Raw genomic sequence first — 20,038 nt, 5'->3', positions numbered from 1 at the left:
CCCCGAATCCCCCCCATGAGACCCCGCTGGTCCCTCTATGAACCAATGCTACACGCCATGGCAGTTCGAGACGCCATAACTAAAGCGATCCACAACTACTTTAAAGAGAACCTGCCGGACCTCCCCTCCACAGGGACCAGATGGGAGGCCATGAAAGCGGTGGTCAGAGGGGAACTAATTGCCCAAGCAGTGGTATATAGGAAGAGACGTAGCAAGATGAAAGAAAAGCTGGAAGGGGAAGTTGAAGCAGCAGAGAAAATCCACAAAAAGGGATGGTCACCTAAGGGAGCCAAGCTCCGGCAGCTTCACCGCACCAAGTTAGAGGCACACTACGTGAAAGACACCGCCCAGTCTCTGATCAGAACAAAGCAAAGCTATTACGCAAACAGCAACAAAGCCAACAGGTTTTTGGTCAGCAAACTGGCGAAAGTACAACGGCGAAATCTCATCACAGCCCTAAGGGACCCCGAGGGCGCAACCCTGTACGGGGAAGAGGCAAAGCTGCAGCGAGCGACATCCCACCTCGCCAACACATTGACAGCCTCCCACTGGTCGCTATCCCAGCAGGAGCAATTCATAGCACAAGCCAAGCTCCCGCACATTTCAGAAGTGGATGGATCCGCCTTGGATCTCCCAATCACAGCAGAAGAGGCCAAAGCAGTGATCAAAGCCTTAAAACCAAGGGCAACAGGCCCTGATGGCTTCCCGCCCATATTTTTCTAATTTTTCCGACCCTTCCTTCTGGGCCCGATGATGTAACTCTTCAATTAGTTTTGTGTTACAGGCACTATAACTCCATCTATGCATGTGTCCACAACGATTATGCTCCTAAAAACTGGAAAAGACCCAAAGGAGTGCGCCTCGTACAGGCCCATATCCTTACTCAATGTGGATGCAAACATCTACTTGAAGGTGCTGGCAAACAGACTGGCATTGGTGCTGCCAACCATCATAGATGGTTGGACCAGAAAGGCTTCATCAGAGGGAGAAGCACAGGGGACAACATTCGGCAGGCCCTCGACCTCATCGAAGTAGCCGCCCAAGACAGCAGGAACTAGCGGTGCTAAGCTTAGACGCCACAAAAGCATTTGACCGGGTAGACTGGGCCTTCATGCGACTCACTCTGAAAGCCTTCCAGTTTGGTGCAACGTTCCGCAAGATGCAATTAGCCAACTATCAAGCCCCAAAAACGTCGCTAAGGATGAACCAAAAGCTTTTGGTCCCGATCTTACTCCCGTGCGGGACGAGACAGGGCTGCCCGCTCTCCCCACTTATCTTTGCCCTTGTGATGGAGCCATTCGCACAGAGAATCCGCTTGACCGATAATATAACAGGGATGGATTTGAAAGGGGAACAATTCAAGATATCATTATATGCAGATGACATGATGCTCTCCCAGACCAATAGCCAAACCTTCCTTCCCACAACCTTAGCCGAACTGGAAGAATTCGAACAAGTGGCAGGTTTTGCAATTACCTATATCAAGTCAGAAGCGCTGGGGGTAAACATGACCAAAGAACTCATAGAAAACCTCCAAGCAACATGCCTGCTGAAATGGAGCACCACATCCTTATCTTACCTAGGGGTACATATTGTGACAGAGTCACAGCATGTAAAATGAACCTTTTGCCCTGATTCCTGTACTTATGCTCCACCATACCTGTTCAACTCCCTAAACAACCCCTTATGCAGCTACAGAAGCAGCTATCGAAATTCGTCTGGAAAGGGGGTAGAGCTAGGATCCCACTAAAAGCAATGACCGGAGCGGCAAAATGGGGAGTTATGGGGCTACCCAATCTTTGTAACAACTATATAGCGTCCCAACTAACAAACGCCATCAACTGGGTTGAGCAGAAAACCCCCCAAAATGGACATGCATTGAACAAACCAAAATCTGCCCTCCCCACTCCTGACTAAGCTCCAGGCTAGACGTATCTGGCACGGCACGCCACCTATGGTCGACAACCTTATCTTCCACCAGAACCACCCTGAAATCTTGGACCTGGGCACCGAAGAAAGAGGCTCCCCAAGGATCTGGGCCCGCTTTCCCCAATCCTCCGTAACCTGGACTTTTCTCCTGGCATGGGCATAGCAAACTTTAGGAGAAGGGGGGGGGGAGGATCCAAACTCTCTCGCAACTGTTTAAGAATGGCACCCCAATCTCCTTCGAGGACTGCAAGAGCCCCTTCCACCTAGCAGAAACAGAGAGATTTACCTATGCCCAGATCCGGCACTGGATCTCGTATCAGCGGTCAGACAGGGGGACATGAGGGAACTACACTCTCTAGAACACGCTGTAAAGGAGGGCACATGCCGGGGGCTGATCACCAGGCTCTATAAACTACTGCAGGACGACATGATGATAGCGAAGCTGACATACATGTCCAAATGGGAAGCAGACTTAGGGCACCCCAGAGACGATCAAACATGGGTGGACATCTGGCCCAGAATCAACTCCGCCTCCAGATGCATATCCAATAAGGAATGTGCACTCAAACTCCTTCACTGTTGGTACTACCACCCCCCGGAGCGCCTGCACCATTTTCAGAAGTCACTGGATCCGAACTGTTGGAGGCAGTGTGGCGCCCGCGGAACCTTCTACTACATGTGGTGGGAATGCCAGAAGGCGCAGGCCTTCTGGGAGGTGGTCCTACAAATCATTGAGGCTATAACCGGATGCAAAAAGCCCTTGAAACCAGAGGTGATCCTGCTGGGAGCGGCATTTCCGGAGTGCTACCCAAAAGCGGGCTGCACCGCCAAACTACTCACGCAGCTACTCTTGGCAGCCAAGATAACCCTGGCCCACAAATGGAAAACACAGGATGGCCCCCTAGTGCCCCTATAGTGGATAAAGGTCTAGGGGACCCTAGTGGCCGTAAAAGTCACAGCGGCAAAGGAAGGAACACTACACCGCTTCACGGACTGCTGGCCCCTGATCCAGGAATACCATAGCCAGTTTCCAGCACTAACCTTCTAACCACAGCAGGCGAAATGCTTTTTAAGAACATAGGTGCTCCCCCCCTCGCCCTCCTACCGGCGGGACCACTATGACAGGGGAGGGCTATGGGAACGGACCTGATGGGGAACAGGAGGGGGCGAGGGTCCGTATGAGCTGACTAATGTAACATAACTATCTGTATTCATGTATGGCATTCACGTAACCTGCTGTAACCGGTTATAAATAAGGTTGTTAAAAAAAGAAATTAGGAAAGGGTATACCATACAAAGGGTATGGTATAGCAACAAAGAAAGAAGCCAAATACAGAGGAATGTGCACAAAAAGTCTGCAACATTTGCCAGATGGAAAAACTAACAAGTTGGGTAAATGAAGATCAATGAAACATTGCAGTGGAATGTTTTCCCTTCCTGACTAAATATGCAGAACCACTGAATTTTTTAATTAACGCTGGCACTAGATGAATACAAGACGAGGGGAGGTAATAGAAGGCTGAGTGCTGAAGTAGGATAAAGACTGAGATCCATCTGGTGGAAGAGGCTGCGAAAATAAACTGAGTTTGAAGAGGACTGTAATCGTAAATAAGGATTGAATCAAATGGGATGTGCGTCACAGTAACTGTTGGGAGATGGCTTGAAAATATGTTTTAAGGGGGCAGGTTGATTATAGGAGGAGGGGAGAGAAATAAGAGGGGAATAATAAAAAAGTTATTGTTGAATAATGTTGCATAGTAGATAAAGAGGAGAAAGTAGGGAGACAACCGTGTGATCCAGGGGAAACTGAAGGCAACATGAGACGTTATAGAAAAGAGTAAGGACAGGAAATGTTTTAAGCTGACTGCAACATACTTGATTTTCCTCTATTGCAAGTTATGTAATTTTGCAAAAATTCAATACATTTTTTAATTAAAAACAAATTAGTAGGAACTCTCTAAAGTCTCTAAGGGGCCTGAAGATAGAAGTAAATAATTTGGAGGCTCACTTTGCAGGCATAACCTCCCAGACTACTAAAGGTTAAGCAGGCCTACTACGCACAAGGAACAAAGGCAAGCCGTATTTTGGAATATAAACTAAAAGCAGTAAATTCAAGAGTGAGCCAAGTTCTCTTAAAGGAAACACAGGAAAGACAGATCTAGAGAGGAAGAAATAAAATTGAGATTTTAATAGATTCATTCTCCACATTATTGCAGGAGTGTCTTCAATCAGACACTGCAGCAGGAATATATTGTCAAAGTGAACCAGCCTAATTTAAAGGATCATGATCGTCTCGAACTAGAATGCCCCATCATGGAAGAAAATAAAAGTAATGTTATTTCGGGTCTTCGTATCACTAAGGTCCCCGGCAACATGGTTTTTCACTCCTTTGTTTCAATCTCACTTCCTGGGCCCATTAACTTCTGCTTTTTACTCTTTCTCCATGACCCGAACCCCAACTATAGCGGAGATTATCACTGCCCTACTCTTGAAACTGTGCAAAGAGGCAAATGACTGTGGCTCAAACCGTCCTATCAGCCTACTAAAGGTTGATGCCAAAATATACTCTAAAGTACTAGCCACACGCCTTGCAGGGGTGATCCCTTCTTCAATGAAGCCGGCTCAGACTGGGTTTATTATCAATCGTAGTGCTCATGACAATATTAGGATAGTTATCAATCTATTGGAATGTGGGAAAAGATAGGACATCCCTCTTTTGCCGTTAGCATTGTATGCCCATAAAGCATTCTTAACGGGCAGACTAGTTGTACTTGGTCAAAAACCTTCGGATTTGCCGCTGGTTTCTCTCCTATGTCTTTGCTAACTTTGGGAGTCAGCCTTCCAAGCTTCGTGTAAACGGCACTTTGTCAACATTTATACATATAGCTAAGGGCACTCGGCAAACTTGGCCCTTGTCACCTTTACTATTTGCATTATGAATGGAAGCCATTTGCACACAGAATTAGGATGAATCAGGAAATTAAAGCACCGCTATCCATAAAATATCATTATATGCAGATGACCTCTTCATTAGCATGTCAGACATTTCATGAACACTCCCATGACTTGTATCCAACCTAAAAGACTTTGAAAGAGTGTCAGGATTCAGGGTGAACTATTCAAAATCTCTTGGGCTCAAGGTTTACCTAACGCAGAGGTTCCTTTGAGAAGTGGAAATCAATTTTCCATTCAAATGGAATTGACACAGATGCTTAAGCCCTCCTCTTTTCCAAGCTACGAATGTGTGGTTATGCAAGCCCGTAGAAAAGTCTGTTATCTAATATTGGCGATAATGGTCCAAAGCCCACCTCTATTGGTCCATAATCTCTTGCCCCTCTCCCAATAATACAAGGATGTCTTTGTTGATGTGATTGGAGAGCTATATGCATGCTAATGACTTCAGGTATGATAGTGACTGAAAGGGAATCCACATAACCTCTTGCTCAAGTTCTACTTGTCCTTCCCAATGAAAGATTTGGGCAAACCGACTGGCCCAAATGTACTTTTTTAATATTCAGCACACTCAAACCCAAACCATGCATCAGTGTCCTCCGACTGATTAACATTGCCAGAAATGACTACTGAAGTTACTGTATAGGTGGCATTAGAATTCTAATTGGGCATACCAGCCAAACCTGTAATATTGTAGGGATCAGGTTCCTTTTAACAGCTAATATGCACTCCAACCGGGTAATCTCCTGGGAGGACCGCCTATCCAAACTATGTAATTTCTTTGAATAAAGGAGATATGTTGGATTACAGACTTTTCTCTGGGCTTGCATAACCACACATTCGTAGCTTGGAAAAGAGGAGGGCTTAAGCATCTGTGTCAATTATAGAATCAGTGGTCCCTTTAAATTTGGAGGCCTGTAAGATGGCTTTCCGTCTCCCAGAGATAGCAATTATAGTACACCCAGATTTGCCACTAGGCTTCAAAAAGTCTGATTAAAGCTATCGGCACTAGGCAAGCAATGCCATTGGAACTTACTTTTAAAGCTGGCCTCTCCAAAAGACATATTTCGATAAGATTTATCTAACTGAAAAATGTCATACGTGAATAGATATGAGGAAGAGTCTGGAATTCACATTACTCCAGATACATGTCCAACTATATGGGCCAGAGCAAACGGGCAATAACAATGTATTACTAAATAGGGAATGCACCTATCCAATATGTTTCCACTAGTATCGACTGCCTTCACACATCCACAAAATCATACCTACCTAGTCTTCATTATGCTGGATGGACTGTAGGAAGGCTTCAATGGCCCACATGGTGGTTTTGCCCCAAATCAAAGGTTTTTTTGGAAGAAGATCGTTGTGAGAATAAAATACATTGATGGGAGTGCTCTGCCCAGGGACCCTTTGGTTGTGGTATTGGGAAAAGTAGTTGAGATGGTATACCCTGTGTCAGCGGCATCTGCTGTAGTAACCATGCACCTATTAACTGCTGCCCAATTAAACCTATACAAAAGCCAAAAGACCGGGAGGGCCCAGTATTCAACACGTGATGGAATAAAGGTGGGGACATGTTGCTACTGGAAAAAATAAAAGGACATACCTGTTATCTTTTTTAAAAATATTTGTATACATGGTCCATGCTTCATTGCTTAATATAGAGAAAAACCACAACAGGTTTTTAAGCCCTGTTTATAAGCCCATTTTCAATGTTGAATTAAGCATGGATGACTAACTTGAGTTGGCACCATTAATTCAAACTATGGACCTGCCATCTGTTTTTCAACCATCATATTTTGCCTTATGGTTGCTTTGCTACCTTTTGTTCTCCAATTGTATTAATGTTGCTTTGTTTGAAGAATTTAACAAATAAAGGTTTATTAAAAAAAAAGGGAAAGCACACCAAGATGGAACAGAGAAAGAACCGGCCGAGAACCTGAGCAAAGTTAAAAAGAAAGCGGACTATGAGAGCAGACAGAACGTTTTCAGGTCTTTATAGGGAGGAAGGGAGGAAAAGGAAATACTTTATAAGATGGCAGAAAAAGTGGAGGCCCTGACCCAGGAGTTCAGGCAAAAGAAAGGCCAGAGGGTATCACTTGGGGTGAAGGTGAGAAATCCAGAGATTTTTGTGCGGTTATCACAGACACCTTAAATGCCCTAACCATATAAATCATAAAATAAGTGAAAGGAACATTACTTGTGATGTTATTTGCAACCATGTGCTACACTAGACTGGTTACAAAGTTGGAGGAGTGATATCTTCATTACAGTCCAATCTTGAGCTTCAATGTCAAAGATGACCCTAAAGTTACGCACCACCTCAACATGCATGGGTCCAAAGCCCGGCTCCTCTACTCAAGAAAAATAATGTAGCCTAGTTCAGAGCAGACCAATAGAAGAATGTCCAATGTATTTCCATTGCGACAAAGCCAGTTACAATGCAGACAATATGCACTTTTTCTAACACCCCTCGATTGACTTAATGTTGCCAGTTTCATCAACAAGCAAAATATCTCACCATTACCATATATCTGGCACCTTAGACCATGCTCCTAGACCAAGCAGGCCAGGGTGGGCATTTAGATAGTTAAAAGAAGAGGGGACAGCACTGAAACTTGAGGCACCCCACGTTTTTGTGTCTAGAAGGAAAAACAAAAGTGTCCTAATTGGACATGCTGACCCCTCTCTTTGTAAGGAAGAGGGAGGGGGGTGGCGCAAGTTAAGCGCTGAGCCATTTATCACCAGCCCCAAATTTGATCCAAACAGTCCAGCAGACTACTGTGCTACACAGTGTCAAATGCCATTTACAATTCTAGGAATATTAATGCCCCTGGATGACCCATATCCCTTGAAGGCAATAGATTTTCTTGGAAATTCATATATCTATCTTTACCCCCACATAAGCGGACAGAAACTAGAATGAACAACTGCAAAGTAAACTTTTTCAGATTATTGTGTAATTGAGTTACTTCTGACTCCATAATTCTTGCCATAAAAGGCAGAGGGTATAAAGGCCTATGGTTTACTGTTCCAATGTGTTTTTTTTTAAATAAAGGAAAAATCAAAGCTTGGTTATGGGACAGAGGATTGTTTCCCCTTTGCAAAGAGGCATTGATCAACCAAACAAGATCTTGCAGTAATCATGACGGCAACTTTTCCCAAAGTACTTGGATGACAACGTATCTAGTTATGAGCCGGAGGGATTCAAATACATTATTAGGTTAAAAATATCAGAATTGATCATGAAAATTGGTTAAACTCCACAAAAAGAGATTTTTTAGATCAATGATCACAAGTCTGTGCATGATTTTAACTGATGCTGGCAGATATATCTTGCACTTTCTTAAAAGAAAACCTCACCTAGAAGATTACATATGTCTTGAGTAGCTGGGAGAATTGCTATAATCCACTGTATTTACAGACAGAGCTCTTTGTATACTTTGAAAAGCCCCAGGCTTTTTATTTTTCCCTGCAGCTTCCATGTTATTGCCATAGAAAGTTGTCTTTTTCAGAAGTATAGCATTCTTGTATTTCCTGTGGTGCAAGGTCTTTAAAGGCAAACCAATCTGCATCTAGCTCAGACTTTCCCCATTATTGTTCAAATACGCAACCTTGTTGCTTCAGTAAAAGTAGCTAGTTTGGGAAGCAAAGATGCATTTGTGCATAAGAGCGATATTTATAATTTTAACTGGGGATACATAGCCAAGAATATTTATAATTGTATCCGTGTAATGGGAAAAAATGTGTTTGGGTCCCGTAATAGCTGAAAATTACTGCTTATCACAAGTCAGGGCAAAAAGAGATCTAATAGAATGATCTGATATTCAAATCTTAGCTTTCTGGCCTGGCTGCCTTGATTCAACATTTGTTTTCCGAGGTGTAAAATGACAAAGGGAATGGTCAGACAATGTGACTGGTTAGACGGAAATCATTAATTAATTTCAAATACTAGGATCTAGCAAGTGACCATTATCACGCGTCCGGCCATTTGTATGTTAAGTAAAGCCCAAAGACTAAGTAATAAGAGAAAATCATGCATACACGGTCAGTTCATTCAATCCTAGATTAAAATGTTACTGAATGAATCCTTTGTTGCTAGCTGCTCTATTTTGTCACATAAAACATGGAAATCAGCTAAAAATCAAAAATTGCTGCAGAACCCATCAGGGTGGTATTTTGCAGCAAGTAAAACTGAAAAATATATAGCTGCCATATGTTTCAATATAAGATGCTCAAATGATGAGAGCAAAGTGGTGTTAATCAAGTTCCAATTAAAGAAGTTTCTATGACAAAACACCACAATAACCCCCGGCCCCTTACCTACACAAGTATGACATATAGCCTCAAAGCTTGGCAAACAAGTTTAATTTAATATATTTAGACAACTTGTAGAGAACCAAGTCTCCACTATGACAAAATATTTAATTTCATGATCTCTAAGAGCTCATGGAGATATGTACTGTGCTTGGCAGGTGATTTAACATTTAAATGTTAAATAGTGCAGTTCAGATCCAAGGATACGGCACCATGTACTAAATTATTAGCCTTTGCTTTTCCTCTACCTGCAGAAGGTTTCTGTATACTATGCATTCCATCCATGATATTTAGGTCTTTTCAACCGGATTATCTCACATCGTAAAGGTACGCTCATAAGCTCTAACCATGTCAGACAGGCCTACAACTATAACTACTGTCCTTCGAAGAAACCCCACGACTGTCAAATAAATGTGAAATCTAAGTCAGCACTGAGCTGGTACACAAAATGTATATCAAAGCAGCACCAATTATATTCAGTTGCAATGCCAATGCAGGAAGATTGGTAAACCACTTACCTGTGTAAAAACATAGTAGCCAGGTTCCAATCAGAGGGGCAAAGGTCTGACCTGGTTTAGTTACCAGTGCAACCATTCCAAACAACAAAGCAGAGGCAGCTTGCTTCCTGCGATTCAACACAAAATCCTCATCCACAAGGTCTGTTATGACTAGGTTCAGAAGTTTGCATGTCCCTTCTGTGAACACTCGGTTACTGTGTGTGAGAAAGAAAACAACAAGATACTGTAAGTAACTTTTTTTTTAAAGTGTATTAATTCATTACACGAAAATGCCAGCTACAAATATATAAAGTTACAGCAATAACTATATTTTATAGTCCATCCAATCCACATAAATAGCACTTTCCAATTTTAACACAAACGCACCTGCAGAATTATATACATTCCTACATATACATTATAACAGCTTTTAATAATATGTATATTAGCGTTTCCAGCCCATAATCTTCATCTCCCAGTAGTAGAGACAAGTAAACAATCGGAATCATATCCTTAGCTATTCTATTTGACAGGCGATTCATAGTTCACCCTATCCCCACGTCTGTAGAATTCACTCGCTTTCTAGTCTTCTTAACTTCTCCACACTTCTTTTCTAGCCAAATACCAAGGTCTGGATACCACAGGCAGAGGTCAAATATGGCAACTATGTAACAAGCCAGGCTCTTTGAGATCACTACAGGAGTGATTTGGCACAGTATAATAACTTTGTAACATAGCAGTTGGAATTTAATGAAAGGCTAGATTTTGGGTAACTGTCAGACGGTCTATCTGCCACTTTCCTTGATGTTTAAGGGATTTGTGATGCATGTTACGTATGTTAATTTTTCATTTTTGATTTATTTTAATGTATTGATTCTGCCGTTAGTAGATTTAGTCCAAATAAAATATTTCTTCTCTCTCATCATTAGCAACATTTTGACCTACAATCCTTTTCTGGTTTGGCCTTCAAACTTCGGTACCTTTTGCCTCTTTGGGTTCGCTCGATTTTGTACCTGATGCAGCTGGTTGGAATTTCTCGCGTAACAAGCCAAGCCAATAGGCATTTGAACATGTTGCCCTATGCCTGTACCTTGGTGTTGCTCTGCTTGTGTTCACATGGCTAAGTGTGGTTAGTTGTTCACAATTTTAGGATTTAGTAAATCATGACCTGTGCTCCCTGCCACACATTTCTGTGTACACTCATATTACAGCTATTTAATCTTCTCTGTATGTCAAATGTTGCATTAACGTGCTCTCGATCCTAAGTGATAAAGACCTTTCAAATTTGGCAGATAACCCACCCCCAATCTAATCACCATTTATTTTGAAGTCACTTTCTGTTTCCTTGTATTAAGGTTGTCCAAGTGTGGTGTGTCTGCATTTTAGCACAGAGCCTCCAGGTGGCGATTCTAGGATTACATTTCTGTACTTTAAGTCAGATAATGATCAATGACAACTAAGGCCCTGTTGGCTCCCTGTCCGCTGCCTGGTTGGGCCTGGGGGTGGTTTACAGGCACCCCACATGAATCCATTGTGGCCTTGCAATGCTGCATTCTTCTGAGCAACTGAAACAATTCACGAGACTTTCCCTCCCTATCGGTTAGGCGCCTCTACTCAGAAAACGCCTTCTACCTGTCTGTCACTCCCTCACTCCTTCTCACCTGGACTCCCACTAGCTGTGCCCAGTAGCTGCATTGGGTTTCACCCTGCTCTGCTAAATTCTGTACTTAGCTGTGCCCAGTGGGTGCACTGTTTTCATCCTGTTCTGCTAAATTGTGTACTTAGCTGTGCCCAGTGGCTGAATTGTTTTCATCCTGTTCTGCTAAATTGTGTACTTAGCTGTGCCCAGTGGCTGCATTGTTTTCCTCCCGCCCTGCTAAATTAGACCTTGGCTGTGCCCAGTGACTGCATTGTTTCATCCTGCTCTGCTGAATTTTGAATTTAGCTGTGCCCAGTGGCTGCATTGTGCTTCATCCTGCTCTGCTGAATTTTGAATTTAGCTGTGCCCAGTGGCCGCATTGTGCTTCTTCCTGCTCTGCTGAATTTTGAATTTAGCTGTGCCAAGTGACTGCATTGTGTCACATTCTGTCCTGCTGTTCCTTTCTTGTTTCCGTCTCTTCTGCTTGCAAAGCACCCTGTGTTCTCCCCCCAGTGTCTACACCCGCCTTCCGTTGATCGGAAGAAGTTCAAAAAGGAGATTGTGATCTCCAACCCTAGCCTCCCTATCTCTGACTCCTACACCAGCGCTTCTTCCAGACAGATACTCACCGACCTCCTCTTTGTCATTCCTTTGCCAGACCTATGGACCCTGCATATGGTTTCTGTGCTCTCCCCTTCCCCCTCTTCTCCCATTAATGGTGGCACCCGATGGGATGCCCTCCTGGCTTCCTTCCACTCCTCTAAGGTCATCGTTAATGTTTATCTTAATGGCACCGTCTTGGTCCAAGGCCCTCAGGCCAACCTCCTCCTCTTTGACAGACATTTCCTGCGACTTGTCAATTTCCAATCCTCTCCTGCTGTCCCCACTACTCTCCCTTCTTCGGCTTCCTTGCCTCCACCCTCCGCCCTCCCTCTGGCTCCATCTTTGCCTTCACAGGGAGTACCTCTAATTTGTACCCCTCCTCGGAAGTCTTTCAAGGATGGCAACCTTCTCTGCCTCACCACTCGCTCATCTGTCAAACACGCCTCTTCCATCTGCCGTCTCTAGGAAGAACTGGACCTTGATGTCCTTGGTCTCACCGAGACATGGTTCACTGGCAGCTCTATCACAAGCTTTGACACTCTCCTCCCTGATGGCTACAAATCCTCTCTGCACCCAGATCCAACCGTCCCGGTGGGGGTGTAGCCTTGATCTTTCCGGAGGGGATCCCTGCCTCTATCATTCCGATGCAGGCCTACTCCTCCCTTTCAATGCCTGGTCTGTAGGTTTTCTCCCTCTCCTGGCCACTCTCTCACAGTGGCTAATATCTACCAGCCACCAGGTCAGATCACTCTTTCCTCTCCGAGTGGGAGGACCTCTCTTCCTTCCTTCTGGCCTCAACCACAACTCCTCCTCCTTGGAGAATTCAACATTACTCTGGATGCCTCCTGTCCCTCCAGGAGACTCTTTTGTGACCTTTGTGACTCTCTCTCTATTCTTCCCTCTTGCCTGACTCACTCTGCAGGGCACACTTTTGATATTCTCATCTCCACAGACCTCCCCCCTCTAAGCTTCTCCCCACTCCTCTCTCCTGGAGTGACCACTTTCTCCTCTCCTCACATCTCTCTCTCACTACCCCCCAGGCCAATCCTACCCCCAAACTGCCACCCACTTTCTCAGTCATTCGACCTATGAAGCGTATTTCAGTTGACAGGTAATACATTCATTTCACTCAATATGCCCTTTCTTATTTTTACAACATAGTATTTGACACAGGTTATCTTAGAAATTGGGGGCTCCCTTGTACATCCATCTGTTTTTTTTTAGTAAAATGAGGATAATTTAGGAACCCATTCAATTAAAGTGTGTGGTATAGAGACTACTGTGTCTGGGTAGTCAAATTACTCACAAGACAATGATCTAAGATCGTATAAATTGAATTCAGAGCTTTTGAAGTATTCTAATAGCTGTTTTCCCTCTGTTTTTTTCCTCCCCCTTTCCCTAACAGTGATCTCATGTGTATATGATTGATGACAAGATGACAAATGTATCTTAAGGATCACATGGACAGTGTATTAATTAGACCCAAGAGTTGAACAGTTAGAGTGTTCCCTGACGAGGACCCAGAGGGTCGAAACACGTGTTGGCAATCTGTTTATTGGGAATGTCTATATTATATTTGGCATTTACTGCTCTCAGGCACATACATTTACAGTGATATATGCATTTTCTTTGACTATTTCAAAGAGGGGTATATAGCGCGAAGGAGGTGAATTAATGGACTAATTGTTCTTTATAGAGTTGGGCTGGGCTAGCCCATCAATTCTACCTGTACCACAGCCAACACTAATTTTCCCCATATTGTCTTTCTTTAATTTAAATATTAAGTCTGTAATTGGTGAAAGCCTTTTAGCGCACTGAAAACTAGGTACCACATAAACAATATATCTTACTAAGAAGAGAGCTCACATCCAAGCCCTCATTTCTGCGGTATCTAACAACTTGGACAAACTCTTTAAAATCTGCAAGGAACTGGGCAATCCTGTTGCAGTCTCTACCTTCCCTGTCCCTTCCCAGGCCCTCTGTCTGGCCCTGGCTACTCACATCATCTCTAAAACCCACCCTCTCTGCTACTCCCTCCACTCTCTCCTCTTCCTCTGGCCCCATTGCGGGCACCCCCCCTCCGTTCTCTGCCTTTCCTCTCTTCTCCCCTGACAAAGTTAGTAGAGAAGTGTGATCTATGAAAACCTCATCTAAACACGTTCTTCCAAAACCATCAAGGACCACATTGACACCCTCGCTCCAGCCGTGGCTGACTTCTGCAACCACTCTTTCGCCTTTGGAACGTTCCCTTGCCCTCTTAAGCACTCTCTCGTGCACCCTCTCCTCAGAAAACCCACAGCCGACCCCTCACTTCCAGCTAATTATCGCCCAATCTCTATTACTCCTTTCCTGGGCAAACTCCTCGAAAAGCTGGCCATCTCCAGGCTTAATCTTCACACTGAATCTGTTGGTTGTCTCCATGATCATCAGTCTGGCTTCAGAGCAGCCGGAAGCACGGAAACTGCTCTCCTGAACATCTGTGAAGACCTGCTCTCCAACCTTGATTCTAATCTACCCTCTACCCTCATCCTACTTGATCTCTCTTCTGCCTTCAACACGGTCAACCAGCTCTGTGATAATCTGGGCATCACTGATTTTTTCTCTCTCTCTCTCTCTCTCTCTCTCTCTCTCTCTCTCTTTCTCTCTCTCAAAGAATAATAGATCCAGAAGTATTCATCCTGAAGAAAGCGGCTACCTGTGAATCCCGCTGAAACCGGTTGAATGTTTTTTATTAGTACTGGTGAGAACCCAGACTCCGATACCCTTACGCATTAAGGAAAGGGCTTGTGTAAAGAAATGTATTACGTTATCATTACTCATTTTCCCTGCAGCATTGTATGGTGTAGAGAGAATCAGTCTTTTATATTGTTCTATTGACCAAGTGTCATAGAAATTACATTTTTTGTTTTAGAGATAAGACACACGCTAAGGAGGCAGCAACATTAAATATAGATACTGACCCCCAATTGGTGTGCACTTACTTTTAGATATTAGGAAAGTGGCTTAGAGAGGATAGGGACAGGATCTCGACATCCCTTTGTAGTCGGCACACCAGCACCAACTAGGGTCGGCAACGTTTGGATACGAGATTCCACACACACAGGGCTATTCAATTTTTGCTAGGGACTCAGCGTTAGGAATAACATTTGGTCCAGGGCCTGGATTTTAACTAGACCTCCCTGCTCACATATCCTGGTCTAATTAGACTTCCTGGCTGGCCACTGTGAAAGCCAGTCAGGGTCTGACTCAAGCTGCTGCCTCATCAAAGCCTTGTTGGCCTGCCACTGCCAGGAGTCAAGTGAACACTTTAAGGGATAGCGTCTCAGACAACCCAGGCTAGTATGCCAACCACAAAAGAAGACTTTCCTGATTTAAGTACACATTTTATTTTCTTGTGAATTTTTAAGCCTTTTACATTGACAAAATTCTCACGTTTGCCACAATCTCCTCTGGTCATCACGCACCTCTCCCAACCACTTCCACATTGTTGGCTCTTTAACAACCGCTCCCTCTACACATTCCTTCTACTGCTATTTAAAATGATTCAAGGACTAGTCTCCCTTCCACCTGGCTGGTCTATCTCCAACAGCTGTTGACCTTCCCTTCACTCTAGCACTCTCAGGATTCTGTTCCTTCCCCCTCCCCACCACTGGAACAACCTACTCCCAGACAACAAAAATACCATCAATATTCATGCATTCAAGTTGGATTCAAAAGTCCTCTCTTACAACTTGAAGTGGCTCAGGTATTATCCTGACACTTCCTTACCACTATGAACCACCACTCCTCCACCTGCATTATGTTGGGTTGTGTTGTACAGCTTTTATATACTGTGCCATTCACTACCTTAGTGGTCATACGGCGCTGGCACCCTGCCTGGGAAAATAGCCAGAATTGTGAGGTACCGTTTTTAAGCGTCTGCTGTAAATCCCAAGTATATAATGTGGGAATGCCAAGTTAACATGCAGAAATGAAGGTGAATGCACTGATGCAAACTGTGGGACAAGAGGACCTGATGAATTGGCATAATTTAACCAGTGTGGGAAATTAACGCTATCATAGGCTAAATGCCTAAAGTGAGAGGGTATGCCACACATTAATGATGCTATAATAATGGACAACATAAGAAATTATAAAAGAAGTCGCGCAAGATAAATACGGCAAATACGGCAAAATGTAAGCAAAGGCGCGAGATCTGTTGACTCCTCAAAACGTGGCACATACCAATTAAATCAACAGGTCTCCCCTAGAATAATAGGCATAAGGACCTAGAAGATTGTGCAATCGTAATTACACATTAATATATGCTTTTATTTTCTCTTCATTTGTCTATTTGGTTTTGTACTGTAAGGAAGGCATGGAATCAATAGTATACACAGACACGATAAATACAAGTTTTGAAAACCTTTATTTGGTATTTTGGTTGAGTTGGCAGAATTCCTAACGGGCCCCAACTTTATAATGGGAGTAGTCTCGGCCATTAAACAAATAAGTCCAAGTCAGTCTAGTCAAAATAAAAAGGCCTATACTAAAAAAAAAAAAAAAACTAACCTTGCCCTCCTTTTCAAAATGAGACATGTGTTAAGAAAATCCAAAAAGAAAATATAGTGTCTCAAAAGAAATGTCAGAATGGCTTAAATAACTCAATTCCACACGTTCAGCACCACAGGGTCTAGAGAGTTTCTTAAAGGAATGGTTCGGTCAGAAAATATTATTGGCCAAAAAGATCGCCAATAATGAAACAACTAACTAAAATATACATTTTCTTTAAGTCCCTATGGAAAGTTTCGAGCAAATGAATCTCAAACTTTAAAATTGCAAGCACTAGGGGGCACCCATTTTGTGAAATGGATGCCGTCTTTGCTTGCGTTTGCGACACTAATGAAGCAAAAGCCAGCCAGCTGTAGTAAACAAAAGCTACCACTGGGTGGCTTTTGCTTCATTGTTGCCGGACTCGGAGGATGGGGACCAGAGACTACAGGCAGGAAAGCTGCAGCTGCATCTCGGTAAATTCTATTTATTTTTTTAAATAAGCACTGGCTGCGTTTTCTTTTTCTAAGTTTTCCGGGCTGGAGGAGCCCGGAAAACTTAGAAATAAAACTGCAGCTTTTAAAACGGTGCATTTATGTTTGCGGTAGCTTCAGCTTGGAGCCCTCTGTCCAAGCTGAAGCTATTGCGAACATAAATACAACGTTGTTGTGTTTCAAAAATGCTGCGGTTTTTCTTTCTAAGTTTCTCGCGCTCCTCCAAGCCGCAGCGTTTTTGAAACACAACCGTGTTGTGTTTCTGCCTGCCGTGGCTATTACTTTGGGTCTCTGGTGAAGCACCGGAGACCCAAAGTGATAGCCACGGCAGGCAGAAACACAACGCGGTTGTGTTTCCATGTTGTGGTGTTTCTGCCTACAGCAACTTTCACTTTGGGGCTCACGAGCCCGAGAGCCCCAAAGTGAAAGCTGCTGTAGACAGAAACACAACTTGGGTGTTTAGAAATGCCGCAGTGTTCCTGCCTACAGCAGCTTTCACTTTGGGGCTCACGAGCCCGAGAGCTCCAAAGTAAAAGCTGCTGTAGGCAGAAACACAACAGGGTTGTGTTTCCATGCAGCAGTATTTAGAAATACAACGTTTTTGGATTTGTAAATGCTGCAGTATTTACAAATCCAAAAACTTTTTATTCTGAATGCGGCAGCTTTCGCTGGGAGTCTCCTGGACTCCCTCAGGGTTGGGGGAGCCCAGGAGACTCCACGCGAAAGCTGCCGCTGTCAGAATAACAACGTCGTATTTGTCATTGCCGTGGTTTTCCAACCACGTCAATCACAAATACAACAACGTTATATTTTTAATTTGTGCGCCTCGGCTTTTTGCCTTCATTTTATGTTTTCTGTGCTTCCCTGGGCTTGGGGAGCACAGAAAACGTAAAATGAAAGTGAAGGCAGCCTCCTCCGCTCTGCTCATGCTACAGTAAGCAAAAGCTCCCAGTAGAGGGCTTTTGCTGCTTGTTTAGTGCCGCAAAGGCAGAGCCGAGGAGGCTGCCTGAAATCACAAAATGGATGCCCCCTAGTGCTTCCAATTTTAAAGTTTGAGCTTCATTTGCTCAAAACTTTCCATAGGGACTTAAAAAATAAATATATTTTAGATATTTGTTTTATTATTGGCCATCTTTTTGGCCAATAATTTTTTCTGACCGAACCATTCCTTTAAAAGGGATAGATGGATGACACAGTACTATCAGTCTTGCACATTTTGGCTTACTGGTACAATTAACCCTTTAAGTGCTAAGGGTCGAGGTATCTTGTCCTAGACAGTGCACACGCAGTGCCAAGGACGAGATAGCTCGTCCTTTTCGGCACCTTGTTTTGAGCGATCCCTGCAAAGCCTGCCTCACCTTTTGTGGTGGCCTTCTCCGCCCCCCACCCCAAATGGAGGTGGGGTGTACCTCACACAGCCGTTTGTAGGAGGCCCAGGGAGGCCTGCATGAGGTGTCCCCCCCCAGTCATTGGGGGCGGTGGGGGGGGCCACCACAAAAGGTGGGGCAGGACCCCCAATAGATGGGGCAGTAGGGTTTGGACACCCTGGGGGCAGATTGCCACACTAATGTGGCCATCTGCACCAAGCGAAGTTGGGTAAACAAAAAAAATAATACAAATTGATAGGCTGCTTTTTAGGGGGAGCTGAGGGGCACCCTAAATTGACAGCGAATGATGTACTGCAACGGGGGGTGGCCCTCAACCCCCCCATCCCAAATGGAGGGCCCCACCTCATGCAACCCTCCCTAGGGGCTGATATCTGCTCCTAGGAAGGGGCATCTGACCCCAGGGAGGGATGCATGAGGTGGGCCCCCCCTATCTGCCCCCAGGGAGGGTTGCATGAGGTGGGGCCCTCCATTTGGGGTGGGGGGTGAGGGCCACCCCCCCGTTGCAGTACATCATTCGCTGCCAATTTAGGGTGCCCCTCAGCCCCCCTAAAAAGCAGCCTATGAATTTGTATGATTTGTTTTGTTTACCCAACTTCGCTTGGTGCAGATGGCCACATTAGTGTGGCAATCTGTCCCCACGGTGCCCAAACCCTACTGCCCCATTTATTGGGGGTCCTGCCCCACCTTTTGTGGTGGCCCTCTCTCCCTCACCCCAAATGGCTGGAGGGGACACCTCATGCTGCCCTCCCTGAGCCTCCTAGGAAGGGCTGCATGATGTGCCCCCCCTCCGTTCGGTGTGGGTGAGGAGAGGGCCGCCACAAATGGTGGGACAGGCCCCCCAGTGGGTGGGGCAGTAAGGTTTGGGCACCCGGGGCCAGATTGGCACACCAATGTGCCCCTCTGCACCAGGGAAAGTTTCGTAAACAAAGAAAAAATGGAAAATGGTGGAACGCTTTATAGGGGGGCTGTGGGGCACCCCAAAGGGTCTGGGAAGTTTCTAATGGGATGGGGCATTAACCCCCTCACCCTTAACCGCAATGGAGTGGGCGCCATGTCATGCAGCCCTCCCTGGGACCAGATATTTGCTCCTAGGAACGGACGCCTGAACCCAGGGAGGAGTGCAGGACAGCCCCCCCCCCATTATCTGCCCCTGGGGAGGGCTACATGAGATGGGCCGCCCCTCCAATTTGGCCATGTGTGGGTTCCCACGGGTGTCCTCTTTTGGAAAATGCATGGGGTTCCCTGTTTTCCTTGCTGGCTTCGACACCCTAGGCCCAAATCTGTAGGTTGCCCACATGAACACAATGGGCAGTGGCGAAAGGCTTGGGGTGACCAGTGGGTGACCCTTTTCCTTTTGCGCCCCCGGTAGGTGCACCCACACATGTGAGGTACCATTTTCATCGGGACACCTGTGGGAACGCGGGACGGTAGGCCATGTGCTGTTGGCGGTGTGTTTTCGGTGAGTGGCCAGAGGGAAATGTCTGAGAATTGCCTGCATTTCCAGCCAATTTCAGAGACATTTCCCTGTGTCCACTCACCGAAACACGTCGCCACCAACAGATGTCATACCTTCTCGCGTTCCCCCAGGTGTCCCGACGAAAAAGGTACCCCACATGTGTGGGTGCACCTACCGGGGCGCAAAATGAAAAGGGTAACCCGCTGGTAACCCTAAGCCTTTCACCACAG

The 20,038-nt window shown here is 44.9% G+C and overlaps 1 protein-coding gene across 3 annotated transcripts in view; it reads right to left on the bottom strand.

Annotated features, from left to right (window-relative positions):
- The window catches only part of MFSD13A (major facilitator superfamily domain containing 13A), a 508,579-nt gene that overhangs the window by 58,635 nt on the left and 429,906 nt on the right, over positions 1 to 20,038 (bottom strand). For all 3 annotated transcript variants that reach the window (XM_069611670.1, XM_069611671.1, XM_069611672.1), the window contains exon 8: positions 9,720 to 9,913. In XM_069611670.1, coding sequence (XP_069467771.1) covers positions 9,720 to 9,913 — 194 coding nt within the window. The remainder of the gene's footprint in view (positions 1 to 9,719; positions 9,914 to 20,038) is intronic.

Source organism: Ambystoma mexicanum, chromosome 8 (assembly GCF_040938575.1).
Source record: "Ambystoma mexicanum isolate Mex_15411 chromosome 8, UKY_AmexF1_1, whole genome shotgun sequence".
Lineage (NCBI taxonomy): Eukaryota > Metazoa > Chordata > Amphibia > Caudata > Ambystomatidae > Ambystoma > Ambystoma mexicanum.
This window is presented reverse-complemented; position numbering and strand designations above follow the sequence as displayed.